At 39.9% G+C, this 23,665-nt stretch overlaps 1 protein-coding gene across 1 annotated transcript; it reads right to left on the minus strand.

The window, feature by feature from the left end:
- Nucleotides 1-531: 531 nt before the first annotated feature.
- Nucleotides 532-23,524, minus strand: ppp6r2a (protein phosphatase 6, regulatory subunit 2a). The gene is made up of 24 exons (XM_088347605.1): nucleotides 23,131-23,524; nucleotides 18,972-19,141; nucleotides 14,644-14,898; nucleotides 13,698-13,884; nucleotides 13,380-13,517; nucleotides 13,228-13,293; nucleotides 13,000-13,112; nucleotides 12,817-12,930; nucleotides 12,200-12,326; nucleotides 11,483-11,635; nucleotides 11,183-11,410; nucleotides 9,757-9,821; nucleotides 9,569-9,684; nucleotides 9,423-9,508; nucleotides 8,305-8,385; nucleotides 8,126-8,223; nucleotides 8,001-8,058; nucleotides 6,673-6,800; nucleotides 6,488-6,609; nucleotides 6,256-6,400; nucleotides 4,214-4,302; nucleotides 3,997-4,138; nucleotides 3,734-3,853; nucleotides 532-2,484 (listed from the first exon to the last, which is right to left on the minus strand). Exons 3-24 carry the CDS (start codon nucleotides 14,868-14,870, stop codon nucleotides 2,436-2,438), a joined length of 2,652 nt encoding a protein of 883 aa, XP_088203731.1. The 5' UTR covers nucleotides 14,871-14,898; nucleotides 18,972-19,141; nucleotides 23,131-23,524; the 3' UTR covers nucleotides 532-2,435.
- Between the last annotated feature and the right edge of the window lie 141 nt (nucleotides 23,525-23,665).

Here is a 23,665-nt window from a genome sequence, read left to right on the forward strand (position 1 = left end):
TTCTGGGAAATTAAGTTGGTGAGACCGATTTCCGGATTTCTTTTTAATCCATGTCCAGACTTTACTGAAAATGCTTCTTATTTTTGAATGCAGTGATACCATCTACATATATTTGTGTGCTTAATCTATATTTATCTACCCTGGTCATATCCATCGAAAGGGGTGACCGACAGCAAGACAAAGTAGCAATAAACACACACAATTTTTTTTGGACCATGACCAACCCAATTGCCATCACACCCAAACAAGTTAAGCACCTCGGCACCCAAGTTGGTCATGCTTTCATCCCTCTAGATGAATTGGGACACAAGAAAGTGTCCATGTCACTCGGGTCAGGGTGACACAACACACTCTTCTGTTCAACAGCAGGGCCCGACGGCTTTCACTGGTTTACCCCTGCCGTATCATACAGGTGCCCTGCCCTATCCTTTAGAACGCGTCTAATCATCCCGCTATCCTTTTACAACACCTCTCCACTCATTCCTATGTGCTTAATACATATCGTAAACAAATAACAGACACAGACAACACTTTGGTATTAACGTGTTCAAGCACTTTTTAATTGGTTGGAACAATGAATCATAGAACCTAATCACTGTCGTGAATTTTTTTTCCATAAGTACACCACGAGGCTCTGCTTGAACCCAACACCTGCCCTCCTTTTTTATTTCTTCCATCCTGCAGCTTGAGATAAAACAAAAGTATTAGAAAAAAAACCAACAGCGTCACTCCTTCCAGATTCCTGTGTGCTTTTGTAGAAAAATCTCCGCTACGTGTGGTGTCGAAATGTTGATTAGCATATTAGGTAGATAACATTTGCACGATTAAAAAAAAAAAGAAGAGAATTGAGGTTAACCGATACAATCAGAAGGTCTGAGCTTGATAGCGAGGTCGTTTCCACATGCACCAATTAAAAAAAAAACAAAAAAAAAAAAAAACCTGATTGATTTTTCTTGGTTTAAAAAAAGATGTTATTGCACATGAGCTAAATACTATAAACAGCTGAGTTGTTTACCCTTTTTAGGCTCAGTGACACAAACCTTGATTTGTCTGGAATATAAACTGAAAAGAAAAGGGGAGTAATTGACAATACTGCACTTGAGCTAAAGCAGGTAAAAAAAACAGCTGAGCCGTTTACCCTCTTTAGCCTTAGCGACACAAACTTGCTCATTCAAAAGTAAAACAAACTTGACTTCTCTGGAATTTAAATTGGAAAGAAAAAGGGGCTATTTGACATTATTACATGTGGGCTGAAGGAGGTAAAATTTATTACAGCCGAGTCGTTTAGCCCTCTTTAGCCTCAGTGACAAATACTCGCTCAATTGAAACAATACTAACTTGATTTAGTTTTTGATCATTAAGAAAAGGACAGCTTGACATTATTGTGCATGAGCTAAAGACTGTAAAACGATCACAGCTCTGAATAGAGTACCCTCCCCTAGTGTCAGCGAGATAAACCTGCTCAATTGATTGATTAAATTCCTTTTGAATGTAACTTAAAAAAGGACTAATGGATGTTATTGCACTTGAGCTTAAAACGTTAATATTATAACAGCTGAGTCGTTTACCCTTCTTAATCTCAGTGAAAAACCTGCTCAATTGAAGCCAAGCCAACATGATTTAATTCCTACTGAATTTAAGGGGCGGGACATTATTGCACGAGAACTTAAGACGGTAAAACTCAGAAGTGTAAAGTTTACCCTCCTCAGCCTCAATGATATAAACCTGCTGAATTGTTGCAAAACTAATTAATTTGAAATTAGAATTTTAAAAAAATGACTACTGAATGGACGTGAGCTAAAGATGGTTATACTGTTACAGCTGTGAGTCGTTTACCCTCCTTAGCCTCAATGACACAAACCCACTCGAGGTTCTTCTCATAGCAGTCAAACCCCAAATAAGAATGAAATATAAACCTAAAAGAACAGCGTGGAAACATACGACCTGTCAAATTTGAAGCTGAAACACTGATATTGTGCCAGAACAGACAAGAAATGGCTGAACAAGTGCTTTGTCAACAACAACAAAAGAAATTACAGGCTTATTGTGACGTATTCAAAAAAAAAAAAAAAAAAAAAAAAAGGTTTAACTGGTAAAGGAGAGAAATCGTTATGGACATTAGGGAAAAAAAAAGACATCAGACCCCTCAAAGATCGCTGCTACATTAAAATCGCATGTATTCTTGCGCAACGTTGGGGGGAAGCGGGCGGGGCTTTGTGTCCACCTTTTTAAAGATATATATATATAATATATATATATATATTTCTACATATATAGATGACTTTTTGTACAGGTTCCGTCGCCTCTGGTGTAGATTGGCAGTGTCCAGGTCCGCTAGCATGGCAAAGTGAGTCAATAAAAGTGGGCTTTATTTTGGAGAAAAAAATGACAGTCGGATGTTGGGGTTCCCCAATGCAGGGGCCTGGGGGATGTTCTCACACGGGCCCGTTGGCAGTCACTTCTTGGGGCGCTGGCGTCTCCTCTCTGGGGTGCAAAGGGCGGGATGGGGATGACATCACATTATGCTCATTTTTGTATTTAACAGGACTTGTGTCAGGAATTTCTCCGAAAAATGTTATTAAATGAATCTTATTAGGTTCACAACATACATATTTTGTAATCAAAAGAATATATCGAATTGTAATAAGAAAACTAATAATAAATGTGTCCAACAAAAATACCCCAAAGATGGCTTTTAAAAATGTAACGGGCATTTTTATTATTATTTTTTTAAATTATATGTTCTGTACTTATATTTCTACATATTAAATTAATGTACCAACCCACGGGATTAAACAATTTTATCAACTCATGCCATTGATTTAAAAAAAAAAAAAAAAAAAAAAAGGGGGGGGGGGGGGGGGTTATATTTAGCCTACCGTAAATTCTGGACTAGAATTTAGTCGTAAATTCAAGAATGCAAACTCAATTTTGTCTTCAGAGGCAAGGCAAACCGCCAGGGGGAGATGCCACCCCCGTCGACATGGGCCCTGACAGGGACCGCCGCTGGGGAGAACAGCGGCGCCGCACCGTATATAAAAGCCCAGGCTTTATAGTGTAGGAAAAAAGTAGCGGGCAGTAGTTTGGAATTAACGATATTCCTTTTTTTTTTAGAATATATGTAAGATATTGAGATATACTAGTATTATTTCAATGCTCTTATAACTTTTATCCTTTCATTTTTTTCACATTTTTTAAATTGTTATTCTTATTTACTTTTTCATATATTTCTATTATAAAGTAGTTTGGACTATTTGAAATAAAAATATGTTCCTCTTCCAGACATATTTACAGTATTTAACAATCAATAGTAAATTTAAAAAATGTTATAAATTTTAAAAAGTGGGCGTTTGCGGAAAAACATTCAAGAAGGTTTACTCACATTTTTTCCTTGCTGTCATTTTTATATAGATGTTTTATCATTTCTGTAGGGAATTTTTTTGCCATTTTAAAAAGAAGTTTAAAATAGACAAGTCATCTTTCAGACATGTCACAAGATGGTCACTGGAGGGAGAATTTTTCTACATTAAGGTCGGCAAAAGAATAAAAGATGAAATAAGGGATAAAGGGCATGCCATTCTTTTATCCGCTCTCATCTATTTTATTTTATTCCAATATATTGTGCATCATTACATTTATCAGACTAACATTTAAGAACATTTTTTGTGTCAAAAGCCGGAAGAAAATCCATTTCGGATTATGTGATGTGTGTCATTTGGAATATTGAACTTACTTTCTGTCTGTCTGCGTGACAACGAGCGATTGCTCAGGAGGTTGCTGCTGCTGCTGCTGCTCTGAGGTTTCCAAAGGATCCGACAGAGAAAGTTTCTCCAGGGACACGCGAGCGTCCTCGCTGCAAACAAGAGGCATAAATTGGAGTTTCTTCACAAAGTCAAGTCTGTCCGTCAACATCCAAACTTGTATTTAAACTCAAGTTGCGGAGGAGCACCCCGTAATTTGCAGCACCAGTCGGGTTTATATTTATCTTATCTTAACCTTGAGAGGTCGTCTGTCTTGCTGTCTGCTGGTGTGGGGGTGGCGGCGGACACGTCCTCGCTGTCCATCCCTCCCGGGGAGGCGGCTTCCGGAGTCCGCGCCATGTCCCCCGAAAGAGCCGAGCAGGGCACGGCGATGACGTCTACTCAGATGCGGGCAAAGACATTTGAGCCGGTGTAGCCTAACGGTGAAATTTAGCCGAAAGGGCTGAACTCACCATCTTTTTCGTGGTTTGGTTTGGCTTGTTTGTCGGCGTCGCTACCGCCGGCGTCGGCGGGGGAGCTGCACCTGGGCTCAGTCTCTGTGCTGAGAGAAGGAATTAAGAATTCAGATTGAATAGTGCATCCACAGGGACATTTTGGCATACAGAAAGAAATGGAAGAAAAACCTGTCCCAAAACAATAACATTGCAAGTGACAGTTGTTTAGTATTTGACCACTAGAGGTGATTGTAGCCTAGAATGGAGTTTACACATTGGAAGAAGACACACTACAGAAGGCAGAAGGATAAAATTCTCAAGTCTACTTCCAAATTGTCCTGCATGATTTCAGCCACCGACACCACATGAAAGCTGTTGTGAATCCCCACCAGCGACATTAAAAGACCAAGCAAGCTGGATATACACGGAGCAGCTGAAAAGAGCCAATAGCTGGAGTTGGTCAGAGCGGGTAGTAGTGGCTGACTGTAGATGCTACTAAAAAGGACAGTAAAAGATTGCAGGAGTAAGCTTTATTTACTAATAGTTGACATCCATAGCCTGCAGCCAGATGGATGGAAACAGTGAGGGGAAAAAAAAGGTTGAAGATTGCTGAATATTTCTAAGCAAAAAATTTCTTGAAAAAAAAATAAAAAAAAATACCGTAAATTCCGGACTATAAGCCGCTACTTTTTCCCCAAATGTTCACCCCTGCGGCTTATTCAGCGAACCGGACAATTTATGTAATTTTTCTAACGACCACCAGCGGCACTCGAGTACAAAAAGTAAAATTTAGACCGGTGGCATTGTGCGCCGAGGTAGACTGCATCCTCTTAGTCTATGATCGAATGGTCCATATGATAGAGGACAGAGGTCCGTTTCAAATATGAGGAAGACACCTTTGATGGCGACAGATATGAGGAGAAAAACGAGGACGGTTTACCATGAATTTCATAATTGCGGTACGGCTATTTTTAACAGCTACGCTTAGAGCGCTGCGAGCGTGTTGGGAGTAGCGTGGTGGTACCTTTCACAGGCACGGTTTGGGATGAAAGTTATATTATTATTATTATTAAAGCTTTGAAAACTCTCTTGGTGTACTGTCTTTCTTTGTAAATATGTGTAACCATGTATATGTATTTGCAACTGTATATTTTTGTAATGTATTTATTTTGGACACTTATTTTGATAAGTCTTGCACTGACCAATTAAAAAGGGGCGTAACTGACGGGGGGATTATGGGAAGTGGGGACCGGTAAAGGTGAGTGTTTGTGGACTCGGCAGACAAAGGTGGATATATATTTTTCCCACCCTTACCTTTGGAAATATACACTTTTTTTTCTTGCATTACTTTCAACAGGTACCCGGACTTTGTAGGTCTGCATCAAATGATAACCACCGGTATCATTTGCCTTTCATCCCGCCAGCTATGGATTTTGGACTGTTTCAGTATGGTAGTGTGTTAGCGGACCCACACAGAGGACTGGAAGAATGCTGCTTGGGAGGGTGGGATGGCAGAGCTTATAATCAGGTGCGCCTTATAGTCCGGAATTTACAGTAGTCCTTTATGAAATTGCTTTATCTTTATCATCTTTTCAAAACATAATTTCCCTGTTCAAACCTATAAAACTAATTTTTCGAATTTTATAAAAGTTTTTTTGCTAAAATATTTCAATAAGTACGATTTAACATTTTAACATTTAACATTTTTTTTGCCTACTGAGCACAATTTTTATGCTCTTAAATATGCTGTGCCATTAAGAGACAACTCTGCAATGTCTCTGCTGTTCCATTTTATATGCGCATTGTTCAATTGCTGAAGTCGCGGGCAGCAAGTGTCACCGTAGGATAAACCAGAAGAAGATAATGATAGTAGCTAGTGGTGAGCCATAGCCACATGGGCGGCTAGAGAAGAAAACAGTTGGGGAAAAAAGATACTGAATGTGTTTTTGCCAACAAGTTGAATCAATGCGTTTTATTGAAATAAGTAAGTATTAGTACACCGCTAGAGGTCACCATGTAACAAACTGTGTCTTCAAATTTACCAAATAAAGAGTGCTTACCTGGAGAATGGTTGGAACGCTGTGAAATTGGCCCAGCCCGTTTCCTGGTTCTCGTTCTCCCCTGCAGGAAGCGCATCCCACCCCGACGGAGTTTGGGATGCCGTGACCCCGTCGGAATCCCTGAAATTTGCTGTCCAGCCAGGACCTGGACGGTAAAAACACTTTGCTATTTGGGATACTAAAAGGAAAATTTCCACAACAAGTCCATTATTTGCTTTTGTGGCAACTCAACCTGAAGCCGCTGTGTTCTGGTCAAAGTCCTCCTCCTCGTCCGATTCCGAGCCACAGTCTTGCTCCTGTCCTCCGTTTTCTAAGCTGCTCCGGGAACTTCCTTCAGACGTGAAGGTGGCAAACCTGGTAAAAAAAAAATTATCAAGGGTATTTACACTATACAGCGCCCCCCCCCCACAAATTTACCTTCTTCTGGATTTGGCTTGTGTTGCATAGTTGATTTCCTTCTCCTCCCAAATGTCTTCTTCCTCATCAGCATCATCAAACTGATGTATCCTCTCTTTACAACAAGCTTCGAAAGCTGCTGCGTTTGCCTGGGTGAAAAGATAACTTCAAAGGTCATCTTTAACTCGCCAATTAACTTTTCAAAATTACACTATTCTGTCCGGTTCCAAAAGTCTTAAATTGGCATGCCAGGCTTGCCATACCATAAAAAGATTCTGGCGGGACGCCAGGGTTTAATATGTGCCACCATAGTCTTATGAACGTATATTATTAAAAATAACATTATAAATCAAAATAACTTTTAGATTTGTCATTATATAAATGATCGCAAATGCCATGGTGTATATTTGTGGTACGCATGCCTGTCAGTGAGCCACTCAATCAGTGAGAAAGCGCGGACTCTTACTGACTCAGTTTTTGCGGCACTTGTCCTGTCCCGCCTGCATTATTAGACGGCTGGTTAAAATGTGACAATGACGAGCGACAGTTTTAAACCCTCAGCAACCAGGAAAAAAAGGTTCAGCGCAGAGCATTAATCTCAGAAAACCTACACAGTGCCTTGTTGCACTGTCGGCTTTTTCAACAGGACATCAAAATGCGGCGCTGCCATCGCAAGCAATTAGAAAAAAAATGCTCAGAGCAGGAAAACGCTTTAGTGGACATGGGCCCAAACTGTAGCTCATATGTTACCCATTACAATAACCTCCTATGAACCAGTGAAGAACAGACATTCTGTCAGAGGAAATACAAAAGCAGCTGTGCTGATATTTAATAATAAAAAAAGTACAGCATTGGCACACTAGTGTTACTTACTATTAGATAACAAACAGTTTTTCTTTGCATTTATTTGAACTCCTGTATCTTTTACCATGTATAAAGGGGTGTGACTTGTTTGTTGTGGTGCCATTGCTTTTCATAACTAGTGTATTTTTGATTCAATTGTTTACAAAGGCATGCATTTATAGCTCCGGCTTCTTGATTTCGCTCTAAAAATGCACCTGATAGATGCACTTGATTCTAAAATGTACAACATTTTCTTTCGGGAAAGCATGCACTCGGACACCACTAGACTGTCCACCTAACGTGGTTTCACAGAACATTTTGGAAAACACTGAGCATGGATAGAAAAAAACACAACTTCACTAAACTTTAAAGGCAGACTTTAAAAAAAAAAGTTATTTTCCAATTCAATGGTTGAAAGCATAATTTAGCACAGTTTTGTCCCTTTCCAAACTCTTTAATTGGAATGTGTGACAACTTAAAGTTTACTAAACATAAGCAATACTTACACTGTTATCATCCGAATCTAAATTGAAGTTGATTTCTGCGATTCGGTCAAACGTGGCGCTGAGGGGGAAAAAAATGAGAAAAAAGTTACAACGCAAAAAGAGGGCAACCCCAATCCGTAACTCACTTAATATTCTCGTCGTGCTCGCTGAACTCCTCGTCGTTGAAGCCGAACTGATCCACGAAGTTGGCCGTCATCTGCTGGATCTGATAGTCAGAGAAAGCCTGGGAAGGTCAGGAGGGGGAGGAACACCTTTTAGGTGACACCGCTGAATTTTCTTCCCCAGATTTTTTTCCCCAGCTTACCTGTTGGAGGGAAAGGTCGTTGGGGAAGGGGCTCTCCATGTCGTCGTCCTCGCTGGACGAGTGGATGTTATGCGTGCTCACCTGGAAGAAAAGAAGCAGTGATTCAGTTAGCAAATTATCATTTGCATGCTCTTTTGGGTGATATTCCCTGATCTCTGGATTCCCCAAAAATAGCACAAGCGTGCAGCAATTGCAAAATTCAGCAGCAAGTGTGCAGAATTTTAAAATGACTGCATTGGCTGGGCCTTTGTTTCAGGATAGATTTAAGGTGCTTTTACTCATTTTTAAATGTCTTAATGGTCTTGGGTCGTCTTGTGTGTCTGATCTAGCTTTTAATTCATCATCTTTATTTAGTTTGATTATTTTTACTTCTCAGTGATGTTTAACTTTACATTTCACTGTTATCTTTCAGTGGTAATATGCGTTTTACATTTTCAGTTGCAGGAAGTTTTTCCCATTCCAATTTACCACTGTGGAGTGCTACCTTTGTTTTAGGCATACCACAGAATATTTGTCCATATACATAATCATTGCACTAATACAGAATTCATGGTGCACTGTTTAGGTGTAGCATGCAGCTGTCCTGTAGGGGGCAATGATGCTTCATAAGACAATGTCATACAAACCAATGCCAGCTGTTGTTAATCACGAAAGAAGAAATGCAATGACAAGGCTAAGCCACCAAAGAGCCCCGTTGATGTCATTTTTAAGCAAACATGTGAACGGAAGCAGACTATCTTTTGTCTGCCATGTGAAAGATGATGTTTTATTTTTCTCAATACACTATGAGGACTCATCACAAATTGATAAAGAAGATCTGCCTCCCGGAGAAGATTCAAATATTGATCAAGATCTTCTCGTTTTGGCTTATATTTGGGGGTTTAGTGAGCATTTACATCCTCGGTAGGTAATAATTTTACCTTCTCATTGCTCTCCTTTTCCATTTTGTTATTGTATTATTAAAAGTAATCTATAGTCTGTTCAGCTCTTCGAGACTTCTTGTGATTAAGGGCTATACAAATAAACATGACTTGACTTCTTTTGTTGATTTAAACTCTAGTATTTCTTTTAAATTTCAGTGTGGACGAGACTCCTTCTGGTCTCTTTTGATTTCTTACCAGCTCGACTGTGTTCCTCCTGTTTGTTTCCCTCAGAGTCTCATCCACAAAGCTTTCCCAGCGTCCTCTGCAATCTTCAGGCAATTCTGCAAGGCATTTAACTTAATTTAGCCGCTGAGCTCTTGTATGAAATATTCCCGGTTTACCTTTGATGAGGCCGGCAATCTGGGCCTGGACTGGCCCCTTTTCCAGGTTCTGGACCACCATGTTGGATATTCTGGTCAGGTGACCCATGTTGCCTCTCCTTGTGCCACCCTCGGCCCTGTGCAAAGACATTTTCTCAACTGAAGAATTGATGAAACAAAACCAAGTTTGACAGTGAAAACACACTTACTGTATTCTATCGTTCTCCTCCCAAGCGTCCAGGATCTTTTGTACCAATCGACACTTCTGGAAAAGCTGCACATTTTATTAAAAAAAAAAGAAAAGGAAAGAGAATATTTAAATGAAATATCGCATCATATTGATAATATGATAATTACCATGGGCGCAAGCTTGCGAGCAATGGGTTATAAAATACATAAATACAATAGAGCCCCAGGATATGACATGAAGCCGTACTGATGTGGGGAACGCTGTACAGCGAGGATTATTGTTTTTACTTCTCCCTTTAGCATCACTCAAAGTCTCAAAATGCATTGCTAAAAAAATTCTATCTTGTGAAGTGAGATCATATGTTGAAACAAAACAACAAAACACATCAAAAAATGTGAGTGTATTAAACGCGAATGCTCTTCCTCCTGAGATCCGATCTGCAACCTCAGTGGAAATGTTTAAATCTAAGCTAAGACTCACTTCTACGCTACAGCATATGAATAACCTATACTTTACGTGGACAATATCTCAGTATTATTTGTGATTACAACATCCTTTGCTGTCTGGAAATCCTGGAAGGGGGATACCACATGTGCGTTCCCTTCTCAAGGTTTCTTCATTTTCCTCATGTTGAGGTTTTTTGAGTTTTTCCTTGCCCTCATGTTGGTTCCAGATCAGGGGACGGTGTAATAATAGTCTGAAAAAAAGTCTGTAAAAACCTGTGAAGCCCTTTGAGACTCTTTGTGATTAAGGGCTATACAAATAAAAATTACTTGACTTGACTGCCAATTCCCTTTAAGCATTGAGTTAAGCATGAGTGCTCGTAAAAAGAAGCACCGTCTGTATCTACGATATTTGACATTTTTCTTCGTCCATATTTATTCATATTGAAACTAAACGATGAGGGATATAAAGGAAGCATTATCGGCAAAGGTTCAGCTAATAGCATATCCTCACTTTCATGATGGCTTGACGCAAACCAATAGAAGACAGACATTTCAGGTTCAAGTTAACACCGACACCACAAAGTTTTAATTTGTTGTCTATGTGATATAGTGCAGAAGATTTCATCCAAGACAACCCCCAAAAACCTTCCAAGTGAAGCGAAAGTGTTGCAACATCCCTTGCAGCCTGGTCATCCTGGAATGGGGATTACACTCACGTGCGGTCCCTTCTCAAGGTTTCTTCATTTTAATCATGTTGATGTTTTTGAGTTTTTCCTTGCCCCCATATAGGTTTTAGATCAAGGGATGGTGTAATAAAAGTCAGTATTTTTCAATAATCTGTGGTCTGTGCAGCCCTTTGAGACTCTTTGTGATTAAGGGCTATACAAATAAACATGACTCGACTTGAATAAGCCATATACCGAAAGTCTAATGTTTTATTTTTTTCAATCTTTGCCAGTTTGCATCCCAACACCAGCTTTACCACATGCAAGCACTCACATGTGCCACGAGTGTATTGTGGGGGGAGGATTCCGCCAGGTCAGGGCTACCGCCCGATTCCGCCGCCTCAACGTTGGTTTCATTGGCTGGTGCCACCTGCTGCCCGTTGTGGTTCTGAAGACCCGGGTTTGGCCGCTCATCTGAGGACAAGTGGTTTAAGATGGCTGCCACACAGAGCTCCACTTGGAAGTGCAAAAAGTTATTCCACGAGTATTTGAAGAACAGATCCTGCACGAGGGAAAAAAAAACCCAAAAGATTTAGAAAAGCCTGTCTCCAGTCTGGGTGGTGTTCGGGCCTACCAGGAGGAGGTCCATGGTGCCAAGGTTGCAGAGCTCCTGGCAGATGTTTGGGGATGTGGTCTGCAGGAGGGCCGCCACCAGGCGGGCCACATGAAGGCGGGCGTTCCCCAGGGGCTGATCCAGAACGCCAACGGTGGTCAGTATTGCACCTTTCTGCAGAAGGAAGAAAAGTTGGACTGGCTTTATTGGCTGTGCTTTCCAAGGGAGAAGCAAAAACATGATGACCAATGAAAAAATAATATTAAACTCTAATGAACTCCCCTATTTTGTGTTTACGTCTGTTCTGTTATGTTAGTGGGGTTTTAATTATCGTACATAGAATGTTTTTATGCAGTACTCTTGAGTTGCATTCCAGTGTCTGAAAAGTACAAAACAAAGCTATTTGGATTTGATTCAATTTTCCCCCAAATGTACTATTACAATGCATGTTTCACTTAAAGGAGCTGGATTGAATATGTAACCTTTTACTCATGACTGCCACCTCTGGCTCGTGTCATTTTTTTAGCCTGTGTTATCCGTGTGCAAGTATGTGCATTTCTTAGCCGCGCTCAAATAAATGCTTTCTTGTGGTTTGGGTTAGAGCTTGGATTGCACTTGAAGCAGGCCACTTCTTTCACCATTTTTATGCTACACTATGAACACCTCACCTTTAAAGGTTCAACAATGTTGCATTTTCTTTAAACTACATTTTATACTTTTAAGTAGTGTTGACTTTACCTTTGGGGGATCCAGAAGGAGCTGCTGGAAATCCTTTAGGTGGGGCTCAATGGCATTTAAAATACTGCTGTTGACAGTGTAAGACCTTTCATAACCCTGAGAATACAGATCCATCAGCCCTTCCAACCTGGAAAAAGAACATCATGCGGGAGACAAAAGTCACATCACTGTCATTGGCCTGATAGAAAAAAAAAAAGCAGATAATTAGTCACTTCGCTATAATAATCAACCGACACAACTTGTTGGAAAAGTTTTATGTTCATTATAAAAGGTTTTGGTTTTCTATAAAAGTAGTAGCACAATTTGATTGTGTCTCCTCTCTACCGATTTCTAATGTGTGCGCGGCTCTGGAGATCTAAGCCAAGATCCAGATGTTGTGACTATACAGCTTTCTGAACTTTAGACAATATGTTGAGTTGAGTTTTCTTTATAAAATGTTTTTTATTTTGTTGTCTTTTTTCAGTTGGCGGTATCAGTCTCTTGAGGCAAGATTTTGTCGATTATCTGTATCTGCAGCAAAATAGTTATAGTGCACCCCTGCTTGATACCTATAGTAACACAATTAAAAAATAAATAAAATAACAGAACGAATCTGGTTGCATTCCCACACGACTCACCCAGACCTCCTGGTCTCCAGTAAGGTAAGTAGCACTTGAGTCCCGTTAACAATTGAGGCCTCGTTCCTCTCTCCCTCAAACATATTTTTGAGGAGTCCAGCTACAGTTTCTTGTCTTTGGGAAGAAAAAAATGTAAATAGATATACAAATAATTTTTATTCATCTGGATTTTCAGGCACTCACGACTCTAGCACAGCCAATAGTGGGTCACCATCCATGTTCTCTTGCATCTGATTGGCCTGGTCTCGGCTAAGGCGAATTATGTCACAAAGTGTTTGGGACGCGTTTGATTGTCTCTGTCAATTGGCCGAGAACGCAGTCGTTAGGAAGGAGAATGAGACAAGCGATAAAACAGGGCGGAGGTACTTTGCTTCTATCCTTGAAGAGGGAAAGAGAAGACAAGACACTTACCTCCTCGTCTTTCCCAGTATGGATGAGCTCTATAAGTCTTTGAACCAGATTTTCTTGATTCAACCACTTGAGAATCATAAAAAAATGTTTGAGTCATTAATGACTACCTATAACCAGCTTTTTTTTAAACTCAAAGAAAATCAAGCACTTACATGAAGGACTTCCTGCCTTAAAGGGGCAGGCTCCACACAACTGATGAGGCGAAGCAGCAAGTCCATCATGGCAGATGCGTCAATGTGTTTCAGCACCAACCCGATGAAGCCTTCCTTTTTCTTGAGGAAAGCAATCACCTGAGGGGCAGGATAACGACCGACATGTGGTAAACATGAGGGGCTAGAGAAGTAAACTGATGACAAGCGCCAAATGTGAATAGCTGGAGTTTGTCGGAGCTGGGGGCTAACATTAGCAGCTAGCTTGGCCGACAAACGTGGAAATGTGAGCGCTCTCAGTATTTCTAATTGCATGGCTACCTCTCCAGTTTTTCTGGCGATGAGATTGCCGATGGTTTTACTGAAGAAGCTGGCGAGCAGTGGGTTGAGGGGCGGGTCCTGCTCCAGGAAGTGGTACAGAATCTCCAGAAGAGATTCTTCTCCGCCGAGCTTGTCGTTGATGATGGACACATCGGAGGTCAAGAGCTCGCAGGCAATGTTGGGGAGCCTATGTGGAAGAAGACAATTATAAGAACCAGCTCCTTTGAATTTTGTGTTAATTTATTTTCAGGAGCTCAGTGCTTCTGATTCAAAATAATTTGTCATGTATTCAAAGACAATGTTCATTTCAAGGATTTCTCATACTAGTTTGAAATCGCATATTCTAGAAAATCAGAATGAAGCAGTGAAGGTGAGCTATTTTTCAATAAATATGACTGGAGAAGAAGGAAAGGAGGAAAGAAAGGATGATAGGAGGAAATAAAAATAGAAATTAAGAAAGGATAGGAGGGGAAAAGAAAATGATTAAAGGAGGAAATATAGAAGGAAAAGAGGAAGGAAAAAGGGGTGAATAAATGAATGAATAAAAGAATAAAAGGAGGAAGGATAGAAGGAAATGAGGAAAGAATGAAAGAACAAGAAAGAAAGTCAGAAATAAAGGATACGAGGGAAAAATGAGGACAAGAGAAGTCAAACTGAAGGAGAATGATGAAGATAAAGATAGAGACAAAAAGGCAAAGAATGAGAAAGATAGACAGAAAAAGGAAGACAAACACACAGAGAAAGAAACAAAGAAAAGGGTAGCTAAAGAGAAACACAGTAAAGAGACAAAGGAGATAATTAAGAAAGAGAAAGAAAAGAGAAAGGAAAAAAGGAAAGAGGAACTCTATAAATGGCTCTTGGCAAATATCTCACTTAAGTCATAATTTATGTCTTAACATGCTACGAAATAACAAAGCTATCTTGGTGAACGATGCCCGTCACTCACTTGAAGCGGCTCCTCTCCTCAAGGTCAGCGGGGGGCTCGGTGGTGATGAGGCCCACCAGCTCCTGCATGCAGTGGTCCTGCGAGAGGAAGAGCAGCAGACGGCGGTTCTGGGCCTTGCACTCCTGCAGCACGTCGTCCTCCTCCATCAGCTCGCGCAGCGTTACGTCCTCCCGGTCCAGTAGCTGGTCGATGTGGGAGCTGGTGTGCAGGTCGAACTTCCAGAACATGGCGGCCACCGGGGTGGGGGGCACAGCCCTGGAAATCCACAAAGGGACAAATGTGAAACAGACTGAAATATTCTTTACCATGAGGTCCCCCAAAGTGCTTTGGACCAATTCCTATCCATTCTCTTTTGATAATGAGCTAATCAGGCTTCAGTGTCTCGCTCAAGGAAAGTTTGACGTGACTGTGTCAATATTTATGTTGTTTGATCAAGAGGTGTATTAATGTTGTCCACCTGTTTGTCACCGCCGACTGACTGGAAGTCTACAAAAATATTTGACTAATACATGGGCACTAGGGTTGCATCAAATGACTATTTTATTAGTTTACTAGTCAGTCACCCTCTATCGAAGTGAATAGTCGAATAATCGGATAAATACTTATCGTCTTAAATTAAGCATATAGTTGATTTATTCATGAGGAAAATGATAATTAACACAAGAAATATGTGTAATTTAATGAATTCTCTGTTGTTCAACTGTCGGTGGAAGAGAATTTCTCCAAGAGGACCAATAAAATCTACAAAAAATACATCTTTCATGACACAAACTGTGGATATGTAAAAAATACCAATTTAAAACCAATGTGCTTGTTTTGTAGAGACATAAATCCATAGACAAACCTCAAATAAACACTATATTAAAATAGAGTCGGGCTGCAACTAACGATTATTTTAATAATCGATGAATGTGTCCATTATTTTTTGGATTTATCAATAAATCGGATTTTAAATAACACTATTTTAATTTTCTCTTAATTCAAATATTAAAGTTTTGGACAGATATGAAAAAAAAAACGCGAAAAAAACAACAGAATATTCTGTAATGTAAAACAAAACAAAAAAAAATTCCAAGTTTTTGTCAAACAGCTTAACCATAGGGCAGCACGGCGGCGCAGTGGTTAGCGCTTGTGCGGCACAGTTCATGTCATGGGAACCTGTCGTGGGTTCAAATCCAGCTCCAGACTTCCTGTGTGGAGTTTGTATGTTCTCCCCGTGCTTGCGTGGGTTTCCTCCGGGCACTCCGGTTTCCTCCCACGTTCCAAAAACATGCATTTCAGGTGAATTGGCCGGTCCAAATTGTCCCTAGGTGTGAATGAGCGAGTGAGTTGTCTGTCCCCGTGTGCCCTGCGATTGGCTGGCAACCAGTTCAGGGTGTCCCCTGCCCACTGCCCGGAGATGGCTGGGATGGGCTCCAGCCCCCCCGCGACCCTAATGAGGATAAGCGGTACGGCTGATGAGATGAGACGAGCTTCACCATAGACAAAAAATACATACAAATGTATGCTATACACATCCAAGTATGTAAAATACTTTGTTTAATAAAATGCCCCAAAAAGGATGGGTAACATAGGAGGGAATGAGAGTACATAGTCAGATGTTTGTTTGTGGCTTTTTATTTATTACAATGATTCAGTACTTAACAAATATGCCCAAAGGGTGTGAGCTGAAGCCGAAACTTTTAAGTAACGTATTTTCCGCACTACAAGGCACACCTAAAAGTCTTAATTTTTTCAAAAGCTGACCTTGCGCCTTATAATACAGTGCACCTTATTTATGGATCAATATTAAATCGCAAAGTCTTCCAACTAACTTGCAGCCGCCGACTAGATTTCCCCCCGAACGCCAAGTAGTCCGCGGTGTATGTTGGGATTTATTTACCGGCGTTTCATTGGCTAACCAATGTGTCAATCATCATTTGAATCGATCACTATTGGCTAAAGTTATTCGGAGGTCAAGGGGCGTATCCTTTTTATCATTTATAGGCTGGCATAGGCTTAAACTGTAAAACAAAGCCTGCAATTGGCCGAAAAAGATGTGTCAATCATCAGTTGAATCGATCACTATTGGCTAAAGTTATTCGGAGGTCAAGGGGCGGATCCTTTTTATCATTTACAGGCTGGCATAGGCTTAAGTTGTAAAACAAAGCCTGCAATTGGACGAAAAAGATGTGTCAATCATCAGTTGAATCGATCACTATTGGCCTAAGTTATTCGGAGGTCAAGAGGTGGATCCTTTTTATCATTTACAGTTTAGCATAGGCTGAAGCGGCAAAACAAAGCCTGCAATTGGCCGGAAAAGAGGAATGCGTATAGCACGTGGTTGACGGCATACAAAAATATTTTTTTTACTATTCTGTATTTGTAAATATTTTATTCTCCTGGATTTACTAAACTCACGGATATAGGAGGACCATGGCTGCACATTATTATTGAACACAAAGACTTCGGTGAGCTACTCTGGCTATATATTTTCCCTGTATCTTGTTTCAGACTGAACTCGATGTTTCTGTGATAAGCGGTGCAGATAATGGATGGAATGGAGTGTCTATTTTTAAATTAAACTCAATTCCAAGTGTTTATTGTCATATGCACAGTAAAGTTGCGAGCGAAAAAGAAAATAGAAACTAAGGAATGGTTGGCATTTCTTGAATCCCAAGACTTTAACCTTCCGAATGATGGAACGATGCATTTGAGTGACATCGTACGGACACCGCATCCGCACGTGTTCTCGACATGTATTTGCATCTTTGCAAGCTTTGGGAATGTTAAGGTGGTAATAAGTTTGACTGAACTATCTGACTGTTTTGTTGACGTTCCCATTGTAGCACCCTATAACCCGGTGCGCCTTATAGTGCGTAAAATACGGTACCTACCCCTATTCAATTTTCTTTTTTATCAGGGAAGACATATTTGAAAATCAATACAAGAAAACAGAACTTTACCCCACAAAGCAAAAATAGAAAACAAAGAAATGACTTATAATAGTAATGCTAGTGACTCATATAACATAAAATACCCAATGAAAGTCCTAATGATATATTAATCTTCTTTAGTATAATTATCCAAAACCATTATCCATTAAGTATATGATTTTTTTTTAAACAATAAAAACAAGGATATTTTGAAGGTCACCATCTAAATTGTTCTATAAATAAATACGCTTTTTGGGTGGCACAATGGCTTTTCAATGTTGTGCGAGAACATTAGACCTTGAAGTTGTGGATTGCCCGAAGATTATGAGTGTCTGCTTTGTAGAGCAACAGCTAATCAATATTTGTTGCTTTAACTTTCGCCATATCTTCAAATTTGAACATGTTGGATTATACGGTTTTTTGTACGTTCTTCATACCCAGCATTATGCACATTCCAATTAGCTTTCTTCAATAATCGAATGTGCAATTCCATATTTCTCTAATATGTATTTCCCCAAATGTCTATACAATAATTATAGCAAAGTAATGAGTTGTATATTATATGAATTTTTTGGGGGGGGGGGGTCAAATATATGTATGTATCTACTTCCAAGCACAACGTCCGCATCTTATTGTAGATTGAATGTTTTTATACAGCGCTTTTTGTTGAATTTCGGTAACTGAAAAGTGCTTTATAAATAGAATTTGGATTTGGCTCGAAAATAGCCTTGTGCATCAAAATACAGTTTTATGGCGCTCTCTGCCAGAACAAGGGGTGATACTACCTTGTCGCTTTTAACGTTTTAACAACATATGTATGTTCTTTGAACTGCAGACATTTAATTCTGATAACGATCTGTCATTGTGTCATGGGCAAGTACAGCCTGGTGGCGCCCATCCATCTCCAGGGCAACATTTTTTACCACACGGTGTCAAACCGGGACCTTTCGCGTATTGGACCAATGTGCTAACCACTGCACTACAGAAATATACACGAATAAAATTCATGAGTCAAACCCCGTTTTGTTCAACTGTCCAATGTGCTCATTAAATGTTCGTGCGTCACTGAGCTACTGCCATGATCCGCAAGATCTGCTTAGCAAACTTTGCAAGTAGTCTTTTTATCCACCGCATCCAGGCTAAAATGCTCCCAAACTTTATAAGTTTTGATATGCGCACTTGATGTTGACGCCACGATTTCTCTATGTTGGTGTTTCCGCTTAAGATAGAAACGCCATTTTACATGAGCAACTCTCAGCACAGATTATATTCATGTTAAGATGCCTCACTCTGTTCGAAGAATGTGTCTGGAGACAAAAATCAACAATATAATTTCTTGTCGACTATCTCTATTGTCAGTTTTTGTCGACTTACCGTTGCAAAGAAGTCAAAAAGCAGGATCGTGATACATACCAGTGAATGAAACGCAGATCTCTTTACTCAGACCTCCTCCGCAGGCAGGCTGGCATTTGTGTTTGTGCAGACAACAAAAAGCGTGGCGAGGCCTGGCATTTATCAGCATGGGTCTCCGTGGCAAACGCGAACCTCTTTAGGAGATGGGACACTGGGTGGCTTGTTATGTCCTGAAAATAAAAATATAAAAATAATGCGAACTTAAACATTGTACCACAATTTCTTTGGACCAAGGAGCTATCAGTATTGTTATTTGACGTTTATTAATTGAACTTATATAGGAAAGGAGTTGGAGGCCAAGCAGCAAGTAAGGAATGTTGGTCCTGAATGTCTGAAGGCGACAAGTGTGCAATTTCCTGCTGTGTCGTGACGGACGTTGCAACTGTTGCCCTCAGGTAGATCATACAGGACCAGCGAGTCAGCAACTAACAGATTCCAAAATAGCTTCTACCAAACAGCAAAAATCTGCAAAATACCATGTTTTACACGAGATGGGATTATACAATAATGACAAGTGGATTGTAAAGTACTTCATTTTATTTTCAATTTGTAAATTATTTAAATTTGTAACCATTGCTGCCACGCTGCTTCTAGCACTTGAGCTCTGTGGTAGTTTTATCTTATTAAAAATCGGCCTTGTATTTTTTTTTATGTATGACATTGCAAAATTAGTTTTGTACCAGTAAAATGAGAGGTGGATAATGAAAACAAGGGATGCATAATAACTTTTTTTTCTACTGATAACCGCTAAATTCCTGCTCCTGGAGACTGATACCAATAGCAGAGAGGAGAAAGGACTTAGTTGTGCAACTACTTGTATAGAAAATCATATTCTAATGAGAAATATAGATGTTTAGAATCTTTCATTTCAAGTAGTGTTGGCAGATTGAAAGAACAAGTGAATTTGTGGTTTCATTTTTTTCTAACTGGGAAGTCATATTTGTCTGTTATTGGCTCAATAACTATCACCCCACTAATCTTCCTTTATCTCTTGTGATTACAGCTTCAAAACTAGGTTGAGCAATATGAGTTCCGAAACTCAAATACTTGAATTAAATGGCTGCAATCAAACATAACAATAGCTTGTGTAATTACACAACGTTAAGCACTGTACTAGCGTGCAGATTGCCATTTGTTTTCCTTGAGTGGTTACTATGGAGGCAAACAGGCGACTCAAGCAAACTCCAGAGTGGAGTCATCACTCGGGTGAAACGGAAAGACTCAAATGCTTTCCTTAATTTTTTTTCTTGCCCATTTTCTCCTCCCCTGCACATGTAACAGCAGCAGGAGTAGTGTCCATCTGGCATACATTTACAAAGTACACAAGTGCAATAATAACCTCTGCGGACGAAAGACATTTGACTTTTTGCATCCATAATAGAATAGGCAGGGGGCTTCCGTGGCGGCAACACAAACAGGAACATAGATGTGACAGGCATTAAGGTATTTTCAAAAAAATGACTTGACTGCCTACCTAAGTGAGGTATCCAAAAAGCCCCACATAAAACATAAACACTAAGTGTGAGAACACTCATCGCCCTCATTCGAAAAACTCGCAGCGTCAGCCGTCTTTATACTAACAAAGCTCTTGTAGCTACACGTTTATAACTTCCCTTACAATTGTGACCTTAGTCCTTTGAATATGTATGGATTAAGTTTAGAAAAAAAAGCAGAAATCTCAAATATCAAGTACAGTAGAATAGGATGTTTTCGCTTTGAAGCGAAAAAAAAGAGGTTTTTAAATGGCATTTTCCCCACTATACAATATCAACAACAAATTATTTTGCACTACCCAAAACTAAGAAAATTCTAACTCCATTCTGTCTCCAAGATAAACGTCTGCTATTGGTCGATGTGATAAAATGCTGGTCTGCAATTGGTTTGCGTCACATAATAATCCCACTACGCTATTGACCCTTCCCTCTCTCCATTCAATTCCGAATCTGTTGTGCTTCGTGAAGACTTTGCGAATCTGCCATGCAACTTGCAGTGATCCTAAAGGGAGAACAAAAAAATTTGAAAAATGAAAGGCACATGAATGGCTACCCTCTCCTCATTGCATGCGGGTAACTAATTGACAAACGGGACGATTATTTAAAACATAAAGGCAATTAAAGCAAGGAAATATTTTAAGGGGATGACCATCCTTGCCCCCACTGCATCCAATCGCTAATCCACTCAACCAGCTCAAGTCACGTCACACCAAAGGTAAATCAAATTCCATTTTTTCTTATTCTTTTGATTAGACGCCAGGTAATGTTTCAAAAATAACCCGTGATAAGCAAAATCAATTTTTGTTCAGTTAAATAATCTAATACATACTTAGAGTAAATATCCGGCATTTGTTTAACAAATAGAAGCACAACTGCATAAACTTTTAATTTCATTTAATTATTTTACAAACAACTTCTGTAATGTCAAATAATAAGGGAGGCAGACAGCGAAGCCAATCTGCATGGAGAAAACAATGAACGATGCAAAACCATGAAGTGGCAAAACTGTTTTATGCGATTGTTGTATTTTGTATTGCATGTTGTATATTTTCTCATTCATTTTTTTATTTTCAATCATATTGCAACAGACATCACATCAAGATCGGGGGATGGTGTAATTGTAACCTGTGCAGTCCTTTGAGACCTCTTGTGATTAAGGGCTGTACAAATAATGTGACTTGACAGTCAAAAAAAATGAACAAATAATCTGAAAAGATACAAGCGGATGACTGGTTGAAGCCAAAGGCTTACAAGAAATCTGTTCCAAAAATAACTCTGGACAGTTCTTTCAATCATATAAACAAATGATCAAATCTTGTATGACAATTATAATCCATTTGAAATTATCATTGTTTGAATCACAATATATACAGTATTTAACCATTTCCAAAATTGTATTTTATTTCTCCATCAGGTTTATACATTATATTGTATTAATAAGGAGGGAAGCCTCCTTACTCTCTAAAAACAATATAATGTATAAACCTGAGATGAATAGGTAATTTAACATGGAAAATGTTTAAATGAGATTTGACGTGTAACAAGAGTGAGTTTGAATTGATGATACCAATTGAGAGCGGTGCCCACTTGGTTTTGTTACTAATGATTAATATGAAGGGACGATTTCAATGTTTCGTGTTTTTAGCTGGGGTTTCTGTACCCCGCCATGTGACATATGTTGTCGTTCATGATTTTTATTTCCATCCATCCATTATCTGCATCGCTTATCCTCAGTAGGGTCGTGGGGGTGCTGGAGCCCATCCCAGCCATCTTCGGGCACTGGGCAGAAGACACCCTGAACTGGTTGGCAGCCAGTCGCAGGTCACACAGAGAAAGACAATTCGCCCACTCATTCACACCTAGGGAGAATTTGGACCGGCCAATAAATCTGAAATGCATGTTTTTGGAATGTGGGAGGAAACCAACACAAGCACGGGGAGAACATGCAAACTCCACACAGGAAGGTTTGATCACCAAACCTCAGAACTGCGCCGCACACGCACTAACCACTGCGCCGCTGTGCTGCTGATTATCATCTAACATTCAAAAAATAGTTTTTGTGGTTAACAGCAAATGTACAATTCATATTAGGTTAAATAATTGCATTAATCTCGATTGTGTGGAGGGAGCATCGTAAATCCTCCTAGCTGCAGGACCGTTGGGAAAAGCCGGCTTACGAATGTCCAGAACAGAAAGTGGGGCATTTTTTTGCTTCCACCACAGCATACACAAGATTGTGCTTGTTAGTCTGCACAATATTTTAAAAATAAACTGAACTCCAATTTACCAGAATGCATTTCACCTTCATCGTCGCGTGGCATTCAAAAGCGATAAAGAACCAAAACAAATTGAAATAAAACCCCTTTCAGGCCACTATTCAGGTTCAATGTACTTGATAGAGCATCAGAAACGAACCCAAGTTAGTTTGTTGGTCAGCTAACGTTAGCAAGTTAGCTAGCTTTAGCTCGAGTTCCTCCTTATAGACGTTGGAGTTAGCCCGCCAGCGATTTAGCCGCAAGCTAACATGAAGGTAACGTCAGTTAGCCCCCCGAATAAACCCCTCCCAGTCCCATAATAAATAAATACTAAAATAACAAGTCCAAGTTGTCCGTTCCCAACTTTATGGCCCACAATAATCACGTAACATCCGCCCCCGATAAACTTACCGTACAAAATCTCTGTGTGCTGCTTCTTTTTTCTCCGCTGGGGGGCTTTTATTCTCCCCCCTCGCAGCCACCTTAACCTCTCCGCATGAGCCCCCCCGGATTTGTTTTTACACAGGAAAGCAGGAGGCTGCTAGCTTAAAGTTAGCTTTAAGTTAGCTTCAAGTTAGCCTCCGACGTTCGAACCCAAACGTGGTTTAAAACACGAGCTCCAAGAATCGGCACCCGGTACCGAGACTACAGTCGCTCGGTTCCAATAAACCCGGTATCGTTTGTTTGGATGGGAAGGTGTTCAATTAGAGCTAAGTTGACGGAGGAAAGCAGGAAAAACTCAGTCATATTTTTTCCAAATCAAAATGGCGACGCGCGGCTGCGGGGACGCGCACCAGGGCCGCGCAGGAACGAGCTTTTCGAAAGCGCACGGAAATGAATCGAATCTATAGTATTTTTGGTTATTGATATAGTGGTATTTTTGTTGGTGGTTTCTTAAAATAACAGTACAAGAAGAATGTTATTAATTTAAAATCAAATGTTTTTT

The sequence above is a fragment of the Urocampus carinirostris genome, chromosome 11 (genome assembly GCF_059441175.1).
Source record: "Urocampus carinirostris isolate Australia breed hairy pipefish chromosome 11, RoL_Ucar_1.0, whole genome shotgun sequence".
NCBI lineage: Eukaryota > Metazoa > Chordata > Actinopteri > Syngnathiformes > Syngnathidae > Urocampus > Urocampus carinirostris.

Excerpts from the sequence above, each read along its gene's own strand:
- ppp6r2a (XM_088347605.1), bottom strand. The coding sequence starts at position 14,870 with ATGTTCTGGAAGTTCGACCTGCACACCAGCTCCCACATCGACCAGCTA. Across the intron at positions 11,636-12,199 it reads TCCTTCTGGATCCCCCAAAG|AAAGGTGCAATACTGACCAC; the intron begins GTAAAGTCAACA and ends TTCCTTCTGCAG. Across the intron at positions 8,059-8,125 it reads GAGCACGACGAGAATATTAA|CGCCACGTTTGACCGAATCG; the intron begins GTGAGTTACGGA and ends TTTCCCCCTCAG.